Here is a 14,772-nt window from a genome sequence, read left to right as displayed (position 1 = left end):
GAAATCAATTCTACAAACCCCTAGCAGCATCAACTCTACAACCTTTAAATAACATCACTGCCCCGGTGCAGAGTGTAGGACGGAGAAATGACAAGAACTGGCAGTGAGTTGGAGACGTTTGTCTCAGTGACGGACAGGAGGACACTGGACAAACTGCTTTCCATCATGGACATGATGCTACAAGACGTCATTCATACCAAACTCTATCCAGCTGTACAACAACTCACCTTTCTGTTATTTTTATTTATGCACCTTATTAGACTTAGACTTAGATAAACTTTATTCATCCACAAGGGAAATTCCTTGGTCACAGTAGCAGTAACACTCTTAAGAACCATGGATAAAAGAAAGATAAAATAAAATAAAACAAAATAATATAAAAATAAGTAAATAAAAACTAGTAAAATAAAATAAAATAGTTTAATTTAATTTAATTTAATTTAATTTAATTTAATTTAATTTAATTTTATTTTATTTTATTTTATTTTATCCGGGTTCTTAAGAGTGTTACTGCTACTGTGACCAAGCAATTTCCTTTGTGGATGAATAAAGTTTATCTAAGTCTAAGCCTAAGTCTATTATCATCCCTATGTATATAATATATATTTACTTGTATCTCTATTTCTTGTACATTCGTTCATATGCTAATTCTGCAAAACTTTTGCTCATACTATTTTATTTCATCTTTCTTTTTACTTGTGGTTCTCAAGAGTGTTTTTTATAACAACTAATCTACTGTGACCAAGCAACTTCCCTAGTGGATGACTAAAGTTTATCTAAGTCTCAGTCTAAGTCTAAGAAAACCACAACATACAGAACTTTTAATGATGAATGAGCGTCGGCAGCTGGTGAACAGGTTCTTCACCAGTCAAAGCTTTGAGGAAAATCTCGACTCTCCTATGATATAAACAAAATAGATAACATTATCTTGTTTATACTAATTAAATGGCTACCAAGATAATATGAGCAACTATGTTGGCTGAAATATGATAATGTTAGTGGCTATGTTAGCCTTAACAAGATAACGTTAGCTTAAGCAAGATAATATTAGCCATTTAATTAGCCTAAACCATAGATCGTATAATCAATGGCCCAAACAAGATAACATTAGCTACTTTGTTAGCCTGAGAAAGATAACTTAAGTAACTATAATAGCCTAAAGCAAGATAATATCACCGGCTATGTTAGCAAACAGTAGCCATTCTGTTAGCTTAAACAAGCCAATGTTAACCACTTAATTAGCTTAAACAAGATAATGACTGCCTGAAAAATAAGATAACGCGAGCAACTATATAAATCTAGATAAGATAACATAAGCAACTATGTTGGCCCAGATATGATAATGTTAGCAGCTCTGTTAGACTGAACAAGCTAATGGTACTCATTCAATTAGCTTAAACAATGTTAGCAATTTAATATAATGTTAGCCATTTAATTAGCCTAAACAAGATAATGCCTATGTTAGCCTAAATAAGATAATGTTAGCCATTATTATATTTAGCCTATACAAGATAGTGATGCAGAATATTAAATACCGACTTGAAAGAGGTGAATACTTATCCAAATCAGTGATTTTACATGATATGTTTTAAATGAACTGATATTACTTTGTAGAAATCTGTTTTCACTTTGTCAGTCAAGAGTTTCTTTTTTGTAAATTCTTGTAAAATGCCAAATTACGTTGACCATGATTCCAATCATAGGAACTTTTAAAAGACGATGTAAAGCGAAGAACAAATAACAGACACCTGACAACACACTTCTGCTACTGGTGTAGAAATCTACTACTGGACCATTTAATTCTTCTGTACCACTGTTAGAAGCAGAGCAGTTCCCAGGACAGCAGGTAATTTAAGTTTATTCATTAACTCAAGCTCATGTCAGTCTGACAGGAAGTCACATGTTGAGACGTTGCGAGATAAAACATTTCATAATCACGTCAACTGTCGGGACACACGCTAACTCATGACCGGAAACTGATCTAGGAATAAATATAGAGTGAAAGAGACAAATCATAACACCGGCTTCCACCTAACCTGCACTCACCCTGGCCGAAACATTAGGCACACTTGTCTGCATGAAGGTTCTGGTATTCAGCATTAGTTTTATAACAACTGAGAGAGCTGTGTTTTTATTGTGGAGGCTGTGGTTTGTTGTACGACTGAATCATAGCTTGTTCCACAACATGTTTCATTTCCTCAAGTCAGTCTGGTTTAACAGATCATGCAGTCGAATGACCATCTCAACATTGCTCAGACTAGAATGCATTCAATATAGTGTACTGTACCTAATGAACTGGACAGCCCGTGTATAAAAGTAAACAGTATTTGAAGTTGTGTGTTGAAAATAAAATAATAGAATCAATAGTATGAAAGAATTTCCCGTTCTAAAAATTACAAAAGTCAATACAAACAGAAGAACATTACAAAGAGTATCATAAAATGTTTTCATTTATATTTATTTTTGTTTTTGTATTTTTGTGGGTGAGCAGGGAATGGAGTTTGCGCACGCGCAGTTGCGGTTCAAGCGCACGAGCACGCGCAGGAACCAGCGGCAAGTTTACCAAAGTGAATCAGTGATCGCTCAGTCAGGATTTTCAAAATAAATAATAAAGAAACGTTGCAATCACACACACTGACTGCTTATGAATAAAGAAATCACAACAATTATTTAACTACAAACTTACAAACAGAATATGCAACGTGAGATGTAGATGTCACTGCTGTTAATGCTCAGAAACGTTTTACTTCAATATAAAATAATTACAAAAAATTATTTTGAAAGTCATGACCGGATGCCGTGCGTGTAACCGCCGTTAACGTGACAGTTAAGCGGCCGTTATCGGAGGCAAAGACGGACAGCTCAGCCCGGGTACCGTCAACCCACCGCTATTACCGCCACACCGACCCTCTCTCACTTCTCACCCGTTTAACCGAACCGAGCCGGAACGGAGAAGCGACGGAGGGTCATGGAAGACGTCCCAGGGCGGCGCTGGAGCAGCAGACGCGGAGGACACAGCTCGCTTGACGCCGCCGTGAATCGGGGAATGTAACCGTTGTCGACGTCGGGCCACTCTCTTTTCTCCATCATCTCCTCCATTTTGGCCCTCGGTGATGGAGCACATCCGGACTCCCAAGGTAAGAGACGGCCGGCGGTTGCTCGGTCTGAGACCCCGTCTGTGTCCCCTCACATATTCGGCCAGCGTCTTCTGATTCTGTGACAAGCTAGGTCCTCGTCCCTCACCTGTCGCCTCTGTGTTACTGTCCTCATGGAGACATCCAGCATCAGGGAGGAGGGGAGGAAACACAGTGTGTCCGATAATGGACTCAGGATCATCCTTATCTGCTGCAACTACTTACTTCAGTTGCTTGTATTCTTCTTCTTCTTCTAATTATTATTATTAGTATTAATTAATAATTAATTATGAATGCATAATGAACACAAAATGAGCACCCACGAGCCTGTGACGGTAACCTCACTTCCCCTGCTGACCTCCCATGGCAGGTGGAGAATGTGCGTCTCCTGGACCGGTCGTCAGGCCAGAGGAAGGCTTCCGCCGTCGGGACTCTCTACCTGTCTGCGACCCACACCATCTTTGTGGAGAACAACCCCGAGACACGCAAGGAGACGTGGGTAAGCATGAACCGTGAAATCTGACCCGGGACGGGCTGTTTATATGTAAGCTGAAACTATAAAGAAAGAGATGAGACTCTAAAATCAGAGTGAAACAGGGTCCGCTTTACTGCAAGAGTTTAAGATTTCTTATCAGAATCAGAGTCTGGTATCATCTGTATTTCATTATGGGGCATGTTTCAATTAGGGATGCACCGAAAATTTTCGGCCGAAAGTTGCTTTGGTTGTTGCACGTGTTGTTTAGGAGATAAAAGTCCGAAAATTTTCGAAATTTTGCCGAAATACCGAAAATGTATCGCTGAAACAACACGGCCGAAACAGAATGTTGTGATGATGCAAGCAACAACCGCAGCAATTTTCGGCTGAAAATGGTCCGAAAGTGCTTTTTCGGTTTTTCGGCCGAAAATTTTCGGTGCATCCCTAGTTTCAATCCACACAGACTACAAATAATAATCCTCCAACCAATTAGAGCAATGGAATATGTGTGTGCGTTAACTGCTCTGTCCTTTTCAAGTCGTTTTGCCGTCACAATCTAAACATCTCTCTTCTGCGAGGGCGGCCATTTTGTTGTGAACAAATCGGACTCCGCGGCGCTCAGATGGAGCGCTCATGGTGCGACAAGCGCGTCTTCAACGGAACCCGGCGATGTAAAGCGACGGTGTTCTTTGTTGCTTCCGTGCACTGTAGGAAAAAAATAATGGGTAATGCGTCTCCACTTCCTCCCGTTGCTCAAAGTGAGGCTCAAAATACAGTGGTACGGGCGGCGCCATCTTGTTTTGGCTTCACTTTATAGGAGTTGTCACGAAGGCGGACACTTTTTTTTTTTTTTTACAGTCTCTGGTTGCTCCACTGATGCCGTGACAAATCAACCAATCATATGCGTTTCCAGACAACCCCATCGACGACCGGCAGGCGCTGACCAAGTCGTAGCTTTTGTTGCTCGCCATGTTGAAAGCCCCATATGGCGATGTCGCTGTTACTCTCATGTCCATCGCTGCATAAAGCCTCGCCCCAAATGATCTGATTGGCCCGGTAGATCTTTGTTGGAGGGCAGTCAACAAAGTTCCTTCACTATCCCTGAGCATTCATAAGCAAGTACTGATGCTAACACAGGATACAATCAGTCTTGGCTTCCAGGTTAACATATATAGTATATATTTTGATGGGTTAGCCCAATGCTACTTAGCAAAAAACCCTGACCACCAAACAACAATGCCGAGCAGCTGAGCTACAGTGGAGAGAGGTTTCAGTTTTAGGAGGCGTTCATAATCTTCTTCTTCTTATTATTACAACAACAAACCTCCAAGTGTCAGCTAACAGCTAACATTAGCTACTCATAGCTTACTAGCCTCTCAATTAATAGCAGCACCTCCTGTTTCCTGGCCGTTTATGCTGGTGGAGTCAGTTTGATTTGTCCCTGTACAGTCTCATTCAAACTACGGGTTGTGCATTTTTTTCTGAATGCATGAGGTAAATCTCTGTTTACACAGAGAATGCCAGTTCAGCAGTTTTTTTTTTTTTTGTTGAAAGCACTGGATGTTACAGGAAGACACAGTAAGCACAGACGCTGCCCTCCCCCCCCTTGACCTCCAGATCCCGGATAAGTAGTTGGCCTCGTCCCCCTGGACCTAATGATAAAGGGGTGTCAGGTTTTCCTCACCAGGCACCGACTGTGTCGAACCTGATCAGTGCAGCAAAGAGGCCGGATTACAGCTAGCTTGTTTTAAAATGCTGCTTTAGCATCCTCTGGGACCTGATTAGCTCCTCTTAGCTTCCCAGCCTCCCAGCTGCTCTGGCTTCCTGTGAAACGTTTGACATGACACGTGAGAGTTCATTGGTCATCTTTAGAAGCACCTGATAGACAATAACAGGACAGGTGTGTATGTTCCAGGTGTTGCACAGCATGGTGAGCGGCGTGGACAGGCCGCCCACCACCCCCACAGGAAGTCAGCTGATCCTGCGTTGCAAGGACTTCCGGGTCTTCCAGATCTTCATCCCTCAGGAGAGAGACTGCATGGACGTCCACGCCTCCTTGGTCAGGCTGTCACGTCCAGGTGTGTGTTTTCCGTTTCTTGGCGACATGATGTTGTGAACAGGTGTTTCAGATTTAAAGTGAACTCCTCTCTCCTCTCAGAGAAGTACAGCGAGTTGTACTGCCTGTCGTTTAACCCCAACGTGAACAAAGAGGAGCGAGAAGAGTCGTGGAGCTTCATCGACCTCAGGGCCGACTACAAGAGGATGGGCGTGCCCAATAACCTGTGGGTCTCTACTGCAGCCAACAGTGAATACAGGGTCGGTCTCTATGTCTCTGTATGGACCTAAATCAGCCATAACATTATGACCACTGGCAGGTGAAGTGAGTGGGGTGTGTCAGGCAACAAGTTGAACATTTTTATCCCCAGAGTTGATGTTAGAAGCAGGAAAAAAGTTCCAGTGGAAGGATTTGACTTTGACTAAAAGGTCCAAACTGTGATTGCTTCACAATACCGGCTGCATCTCCTCCAGCCAGCAGAGAAAGGCGGACCTGTATCTTCTGACACACTAAAGGAACATGAATGTGAACAGATATGTAAACATGTTGGCTTGTCCTCCTGCAGGTGTGTGACACTTACCCCTCCGAGCTGTTTGTCCCAAAGTCGGCCACGCCCGCCATCATCGTGGGCAGCTCGAGGTTCAGGAGTCGAGGACGATTTCCTGCTCTGTCCTACTTCCACCAGGACACACTGGTCAGTGTCCCACAGACTCCTGTTTCTATCCTGGACAGGACCTTCTATTGACATAGACCATTCCCTAACCCCTTAAGATAACGTCACAGATGTCCTGACATTTTCTTTTAGAGTTCACTGGTAGAATTCAGAATTCATTGGTCCATCAATGAGGACAAGCCGTCCTGGTCCAGAAGCAGCAGAACAGGTCCAAACCAGGACATTAGCACCCCCATGTTTGATGGAGGGATGAGGTTCTGATGCTGGAATGATGCAGTGTTGTTTCATCTCATTTAAACCAAACTGTTCTACTTTGTCTCATCTGTCCACTAAATATTGTCCCAGTAGTCTTCTGGCTTGTCCACATGATGTTGATCAAACTGCAGACGGACAGAAATGTTCTTTTTATAGAGCAGTGTCTTTGTCCATCACACCATGGTTGTTCAGTGGATTCATCAACATTAACATCAGCCAATGAGAGAGAGGCCTTTAGCTGCTTAGAAGTTCCCCTGGGTTCCTCTGGGACCTCTCAGACTATTATGGAGTGATCTTTGTTGGTGGACCACTCCTGTGGAGGGGAACAGTCGTCTTCAGTCTGTCTGACTGTGGATTATTTATGGGTTCTAAACTCTTTAGAGATGGTTCTGGGACATTTTCCAGCCTGATGAACAACAGACTTTCTGAGCTCCTTTGTCCGTTGCCATCATCCAAACATGTGTTGTGAAGATCAGACTGAGACAAATCCCTGATTTATTTAAACTAAACCAGGAACTGAACCACACCTGAGTCTCATTACATTGATGGAAATACTTCTGAACACATGGACTCTGATTTGACCTTGAAATTAACTCGTAATCATAGAGGTGAACCTGTCTGATATGTAATATTGGCTCATTTTCCTGAATAAACAAATACACAAGTATAATATTCCTGTTTACTTTATAATATAATGATTGACTGAGTTCTCTTTGTCTACTTTCATGATTTCTGTGAATGTTTTGAGTCATTTTTATGCAGAAATGTTGAATATTCTGAAGATGGTGATTCTAAGTGTGTTCTGTTGCCCTGTAGGCGGCAGTGTGTCGCTGTAGTCAGCCGCTGTCGGGCTTCAGCGGCCGCTGCCAGGAGGACGAGATGATGCTGCAGGCTGTGATGAAGTCCAACCCTGGTAGTGACTATATCTATGTGGTGGACACCAGGCCCAAGGTAACGCAAACAAACACACACACACACACACACATACCAGTGATTGATCCACACATATACAATGACCTCCTCCTCTGTGTTTGTGTCCAGCTGAACGCCATGGCGAATCGTGCTGCGGGAAAAGGCTACGAGAACGAGGACCACTACACCAACATCAAGCTGCACTTCATCGGCATCGAGAACATTCACGTGATGAGGAGCAGCCAGCAGAAGATCATCGACGGTAACTAGGAGTGTGTGCTGTCAGCGAATACACACAGCGCTGTTTTATCTTCCCGTGTGTGTGTTTGACCGGCTCTCTCTCCTGCACACAGTGGGCGAGATGCGGTCCCCGTCCATGACAGACTTCCTGTGGGGGCTGGAGAGCTCCGGGTGGCTCAAACACATTAAAGCTGTGCTGGATGCCGGAGTCTTCATCGCCAGGGTGTGTCCAGGTTATCACAAACACAACACAACTAAACACAACATGAATCATTTTAGCACACTTTCAGGAAACAGCATCATAGACTGAATCTGAGGTTCAGATCAGATTATCTTGTAATGTGAGACGTTCACAGATCTGCAGACTTGTCTTCCAGATTAGACATGTTTGATATTCAGGATTTAGAAACTTTGTTCAGAGAAACAAGGACACAGAGCGGAAAACATTCTAGCAATGCTAAGGGCCATGCTAGTTTCAATGCTAATTTCAATGGTAACAGTACTACTATGAGCACTGCTTTCCAGCAGTTTGTGGTTAGCATCACAAGAACCTGCCTTCATTTATCTTCATGATGTGATGACATGTCAGACCACACTGATTGTTGGTGCTCTGTGGGTGGAACTTTTGTTTGCACTTTTATTTGCAGTGGAATCTTAACCCATTTAGGCCTAAATACTCTTCTGTAAACCCCCTCTCAAAACCTGAGGTTTTTCAAAATATGTCAACACTAAAACCTTAATTTCTCAGGCTCTGTAGCAGATAAAAACATGAGATAAAAAGCATTTTGACAGCTTACTTCTTTGGCTTTCAACTTGACTGACTTGCTAGGGCATAATCTTCAAATGCATTTTTTTTAAAAATCAATAAACACCAAACATTTTTAAAATTTTGAAAATCTTCACTTGAGTCAGGCATGACGGATCGCTAGCACGGTGTTTAAAACTTTCGACCAAAACATACTCCACGTGTCAGGCTTATTTCGACCAATCACAAAGCGTTTTATTAGTCGCATGAGTTTTAAAAAAAAATCCCTAAGCATCTCTGTCACTCACCCCAAGAATATTTCAGCCAATCACAGTGCATATAATTGGCCATGTGCCTCAAAAAAGACGACAACGCTCAAAATGACACAGACGCGTTTGCCGGCTGCAACTACGCATGGATGCGTGATCCGGTCTGAATTGGTTAAAGGTAAAGTTTGTCCTTGAGTCACGTAGAAGCAACAGAGTTTAGAGACAGAAACAGTGACGACACTCCTCCCTCCAGTCTGCCTTGTCTGTAATATGCTGGTACGTTTGGTATGTTTGTCAAATATGTGTGAAATTAGCATTTAGTTAAAGAAATTATGTATTAACAACTAATGGCGGTTAGCTAGCATCAAAGCTTAAAACAGAAAACAGACGTAGTAATTGTCGTAGTACTAGTTGTTAGGGAGGAATTTGTGGTGATGCCGATGAAGAAGAAGAAACACCAGAGTCCTGTATGTCTTATGCTGAAGGAGTTTATTTAGGCTCGTACGAGGAGAACAGAAGATTCGTCATCACAACATAAGTGCATGAGTCCACCTCAATTCTAAGGGTCAAGCAGTAAAGCTCAGATTCTTATACTGGAAAGGTGGACCGAGGCAACAAAGGGGAGATGTGCTAACATCCAATTGGCTATAGTACATAAACATGAAGATAAGGATTCACACCAGCTAGGAAATACAAAGTGTCCTCCAGTGACGGAGGACGTTATCATCTAACTCTACAGCTGTGTCTGTAGACAGCCAGAGAGTGAGACTGAAGACGCCAAAGAGGGACCATGGCCTTGGCATGTTCCTCAGCAGTAATCTAACAGAAACTACACAAACTATCTATAGGGAAGAGAAATTATTCTCTAACACTAGTAGTCCTCTTACTTCTGCCAGGTTTGACACTACATAACCACCATTGAAACAGAAGAAGAATACGTTTTGATGTTATAGAGATGTGGTTTTGGTTTATGGCAGAGCTAAAATCAATCATTACAAAATAACATGTTTCAGTAAATACATCAGTTCTACTGCTTTGATGAATCTGAAGAAACAGCTCTATACTGAAAGATGTTTGTGACCAACATCACTTCAGTATTTGCTGATGTTTAATTTCTTGTCTCTCTTTTAGGAGCAAGACATGTCTCAGTAGTTAATGATGCAGGAAAGTCTCAAGTTTCAGCTGTTTTACTAAATGAGATTTATTAAAATAACAACAGACTGTTCTGTTAACAGCAGGTGTTCAGCTGTTTATGAAGACGATTAGAAAAATACGAGCACATTATTTCTTTATATCCGTGTGTCCCTCCTTTTTAACCTTTTATCAATTCAGCCTGAACATCCAGTAAATCACTGACTCGTTTATTTTGCCTGTTGAGCTGCTTATTAAAAATAAATAAATAAATCAAAGATGTTCCAGATGCAAAGGAGACTTTATTGAAGCAGAGAAAATCATCAGGATAAAGTGATACAGAGTCGTCCAGGATCACGTCAAACAGTTTGATTCATTCATTGAACTAGTTTCAGATAAAACCTCTCTGAGATCACACTGATTAAAATCATCTCATTAAAAACATTCACCACTAAACTGATTAAACAGGAATATGTTTGATTCTTCTGCTCCTCAGTGAGCGTGCTCAGCTCTGTTACCATGACGACTCAGCAGTAAAAGCACAGGTACAGGTCATACTTGCTGCTGTTTCCTGTGTTGAGGCTTCTCTTGATGACCTGGACTCCGGCCCTCTCAAATGGCTCAATGAATTCTTTACCAACAATCATAGTGACGTTCCTGATGGGCCCCCCAGATTTGGGATCGCTCTTGTACCACAGGTACACCCTGTTTCCTCCAGTATCCTTGTTGAGATCCATGTCGACCAGCTGATAGCCCTGGTTTTGAAAACGCTGATATGCTTCATCATTGGTGGAGATTTGCAGATCTCTGAGGGCCTTCTGACTGTCAGTGGTGTGACAGTACCAGATGAAGATTTTGGCTCCTGGTGCACCTCTGTTGGTGTCTTCATCCACTCGGATGTACCCGTTCTGGAGGTGGGAGTAGTCTCCACTAAAACCATCAGTGGCAATGATTTCAGAGATGTACGTTTTTTCCACTCTCTTTACCCACAGGTAGATCCTATCTCCCTCAGTGTTACGGTTCAGATCACAGCACAGTCTCTCCCAGCTGTATTTAAACTTCTCAGCTTCATCGTATGGAGAGACATCAAGTTCCACGATGGGAACATCTTTCGTTGTTTTACCTTTGTAGAACCACAGGTAGATGCAGTCTCCACCTGCTTGAGTATTGAGGTTTTTGTCAATCTTCTCGTACTGTGCGGCTTCCAGACCGACAGCCATCTCATTATTGAATGAAAACTGAATCCTGGTGATTGGAGAACAGTTGCCTTTTTTGTACCAAAGGAATATCATGATGTTTCCTCTGGCTCCTTTGTTCAGATCAACATCAATTTTTTTTAAGCCTTGTGCTTTGTACAGATTCTCCTCGGCTTCATCCAGAGACACACAGAGGTCAGTGATGTAAGCGGCCATTTTGGTTCCTGCATCAAATAAATTTAAAGGTTAAATGAGTGAACACAGTCAAAGTAAACAGCTTCTTCAGAGTGAAATCAAGAAATAACAAACGTGATTAAATCTCAAATAGAAACAGAAATGTGTTGATACAGAGATAATAAATCACTTAATCAAGACATAATGATAAAATAAATTCAAACTAAAGAAAATGTCAGACACATTTTGTAAAAAGTGGAAGATGTTGGAGTTGACATGAGGTTTTACATCATCATATATAAATGTTGTGATTAAATATTAAGAAAGCTGGAGATCTGGTCTAACTTGATGACGTGTTAAACCAATCCAAAATAAGCTGAAATAAACGTAGCTGGACTTGTATCTTGAAGACGTTTCACCACATGTCCAGTTACCCTTGTTTCAGCGTTGTTTTGGATAAACCACGATCTTGATGACTGAGAACCTTGACATGTTAAAACAATATAAAATAAAGTGAATTTAAACTAAAGATCATCAGAAAGTAGTTGAACACTTACGTGTCTGCAGACAGTGATTGGCTGTTTGAAGTCAGTTGGTCGGTTGAATGCTGCTGTTCAGAACCACAGAATCTGCTGCCTTTATATAGAAATCTTATGTACATAGGTAGCATTGTGAAATCACCACCTTGTGACTCCACCCACATGCTTTAATGTTCTCCTTCCACAGAATTTTCAGATATCTATATATTGATTTACTACACTGATAAGTTTTATTACATTTGGACTAAAGAGCTGAGGTCATGCCCACGGCCCTTAAAAGGTGTAGTCTTCACCATTGGCCTTTGTATGCAGTTCACCTGCAGAGTAGTTTAGCTGTGAAGGTGTCAAATCAGTTGGTGCAGAACTTTGACAGTGTTATAGTAAGAACATTTATCTATCGCGACAATCTTTGAAGAGGGAAGAGAATAACAAATAAAAAAATAGAGAAATAACAGGAAAAAAAAAATAACAGCTCAGCTTTATTTATTTATAGAGCACTTTAAAAACAACCACAGCCAATACAAATACATAGGTAAAAATAAGAACCTCAGACAAACCATTAAAAACAATAAAAGCAGTAAAATAAAAACTCTAAAAACACTAAAAGCACTAAACAAGAGCAGGGTCTCACGCTGGGTTGAAAGACAAGGAATAAAAAATGGGTTTTAAGACGAGGTTTAGTCCTGTCTGCCAGATCAGACCTGAGCCAATCCAGAGCACTGCCACAAATGCTCACTAGGTGTCGTAACAGAGCCACTAAAATGTTACGGTCCACAGTGTCAAAGGCTGCTGTCAGGTCCAGCAGGATGCCATTAAAGACTCTTAATAATGCTGACTTTGTGATGTGCGGTGTTTTAAAAACAGACTGAAAGACCTCCAGGACATCATGCTCATCCAGAAAAGATTTTAACTGAGCATGAACAACTTTCTCCAAGATTTTTGAGATAAAAGGCAGCTTGGAGATGGGTCTGAAATTGGCCAGCACACTGCGATCGAGGCCAGGTTTCTTAAACAGGGGTTACACCACTGCATGTTTAAAACTAACGGGAACAACACCAGAGGACAGAGTGCTGGGAATAATGGCCAGAACTGGCTGCCGTGTACTTGGAAAGACTTCTTTAAAAAAGTGAGAAGGGCCAGCACCACAGGGAGAGCCTGATGGCTTAACGTGGGCAACCACATCTTCTAAAAACAACAGAGACACCGACTAAAACATATCAAACACAACAGAGCAAGGAACAGGGTCAGAAGGGTCAGATGCAGGAGCGACCTTGTCGATAAAAAAAGTTCAGGAAGCTATGGCACATTTCAGGGGGTGTCGGTGCTAACAGGCTGTGGGGCATTAAGAATAGTGTCAATGGTTTTAAATATCACACGTGGGTTGAGAGGGTTGGACTCAATAAGTTTTGCCAAGTGTTCCCTTTTGGCCTCTTTAACGCTGTTCTGGTAATAGCGCCAACAGTCTTTTAGGATCTGTAAAGAAACCTGAAGCTTATCCTTCTTCCACCTGCGTTCAGCTCTGCGGCACTTATGTCTAGCTGCTCGGGTTCTGTCATTAAACCAGGTTTAATTACAAAAAGGTCTCCTGGCAGACATATAGATGGGGAGGCTGAAATACTGCGACCCATAGCCGGTGATAGTGTATTGATGACATTTGTCCAAAGTTTTTGAGCTTGAGGGGTTGAGTTGAGGGGTCTGTTAGATATAGTAGGATGTCATCTGCATATAGACTGATTTTGTGATGGGAAAGGTGTCTTTGTATTACTGTAATTTGTTAATCGTGGTAAGATGGAAGGTCCTGTTGACTTTACCAAAGGCTTTTTCTGTGTCCAGTGATCCAGTGATAGTGTTAAGATGGCTTCTCTGTGATAAACTGATGAGACTGAATAGTATGTTTTACAGGTGAGCCGATACCCTAGATATCCCAGCTTATGAATTTAAGAACTGTCATTCACACGATTGATTAACGTATTTTGTAATATTTATAGCACCCCATCTCACCATTCTTCAGAATATAGGGACTGCAAGTAATACAGGTAATCTCTGGGTGTACGTAGAGAGAGAAAGAGATTCTTTTTTCTTTTTGCTGGATAGAGAGTTTGGTGGTCCGGGTCATTGTTGTCTACCTCCATAGTGAAGTAATATTGGTCGATGAAATCCTCCAGGTCCTCCGCTATGAATAGTGTGCAGAGTTGTGTTTTTTGTTTAAGTATTTTTGTGATAGATTTCAGAAGACGCTCATTCTGATCTGATCCGACTCTCGTCTCTGGTTGAGACAGATATACGAGAGACTTTATGGAACCAGGTAAAGATTACAACAACAATAATAACAGTAATAATCTTTATTCCTATATCACTGTGAAAATCAACATTACAAAATGCTTGATAAAGACATTACAACTGCAATTTTAGAAATAGGCACATAACACAAAGTTAACAAAAAACAAATACATTTATTAATGTTTATATTTTTTACACTGTGCTGCCACTTTTACGCACTTATTTAATGGGGCTCTTTCATCCTTTGTTTACATTATTTGACTTAGTTGTCCTGTCTGTGCCTTTTTGGTGATGTTTAGAGTAGAGTAGCCAAACACAGTTTTATTCATCTCTGTGTAATGACAAAAAAGTTTCATTCAAAACGATAAAAATTACAAAAACTCTGCTAGAACCAGAGTAATATGATTCCTTTTTCTGGTTCTGGTTAAGAGCCTGACAGCTGAACTTTGTACCGTTTTAAGTTGTGAGGTAGATGTCACACAGGTGAAAAGGCTTCTTACAATAAGGCAGGCACAACAAAATATAAATAAAAGCATGGACCTGATTTTGTAAATGGATCAGATCATTTTAGGGCTGCAGCTATCGATTCTTTTTGTAATCGATTAATCTAGCACTTTATCGATCGATTAATCGATTAATCGGATATTTTTTTTTCGTTTTTAAACAACCAAAACAAATGATGCATAACGAAAA

At 41.3% G+C, this 14,772-nt stretch overlaps 1 protein-coding gene across 1 annotated transcript in view; it reads left to right on the top strand.

Annotated features, from left to right (window-relative positions):
• Positions 1-3,113: 3,113 nt before the first annotated feature.
• Positions 3,114-14,772, top strand: part of mtmr7b (myotubularin related protein 7b) — a gene marked incomplete at its 5' end in the record, with an annotated part of 54,580 nt that continues 42,921 nt past the window's right edge. Inside the window, 8 exons of the mRNA XM_084556778.1 lie at positions 3,114-3,137; positions 3,505-3,633; positions 5,525-5,687; positions 5,768-5,925; positions 6,231-6,359; positions 7,410-7,544; positions 7,635-7,767; positions 7,859-7,968. Coding sequence (XP_084412904.1) covers positions 3,114-3,137; positions 3,505-3,633; positions 5,525-5,687; positions 5,768-5,925; positions 6,231-6,359; positions 7,410-7,544; positions 7,635-7,767; positions 7,859-7,968 — 981 coding nt within the window. The remainder of the gene's footprint in view (positions 3,138-3,504; positions 3,634-5,524; positions 5,688-5,767; positions 5,926-6,230; positions 6,360-7,409; positions 7,545-7,634; positions 7,768-7,858; positions 7,969-14,772) is intronic.

The sequence above is a fragment of the Chelon labrosus genome (genome assembly GCF_963514085.1).
Source record: "Chelon labrosus genome assembly, chromosome: 2".
NCBI classification, from domain to species: Eukaryota; Metazoa; Chordata; class Actinopteri; order Mugiliformes; family Mugilidae; genus Chelon; species Chelon labrosus.
Note: the sequence above shows the minus strand (reverse complement) of the source record. Positions and strands in the feature narration are given on the sequence as shown.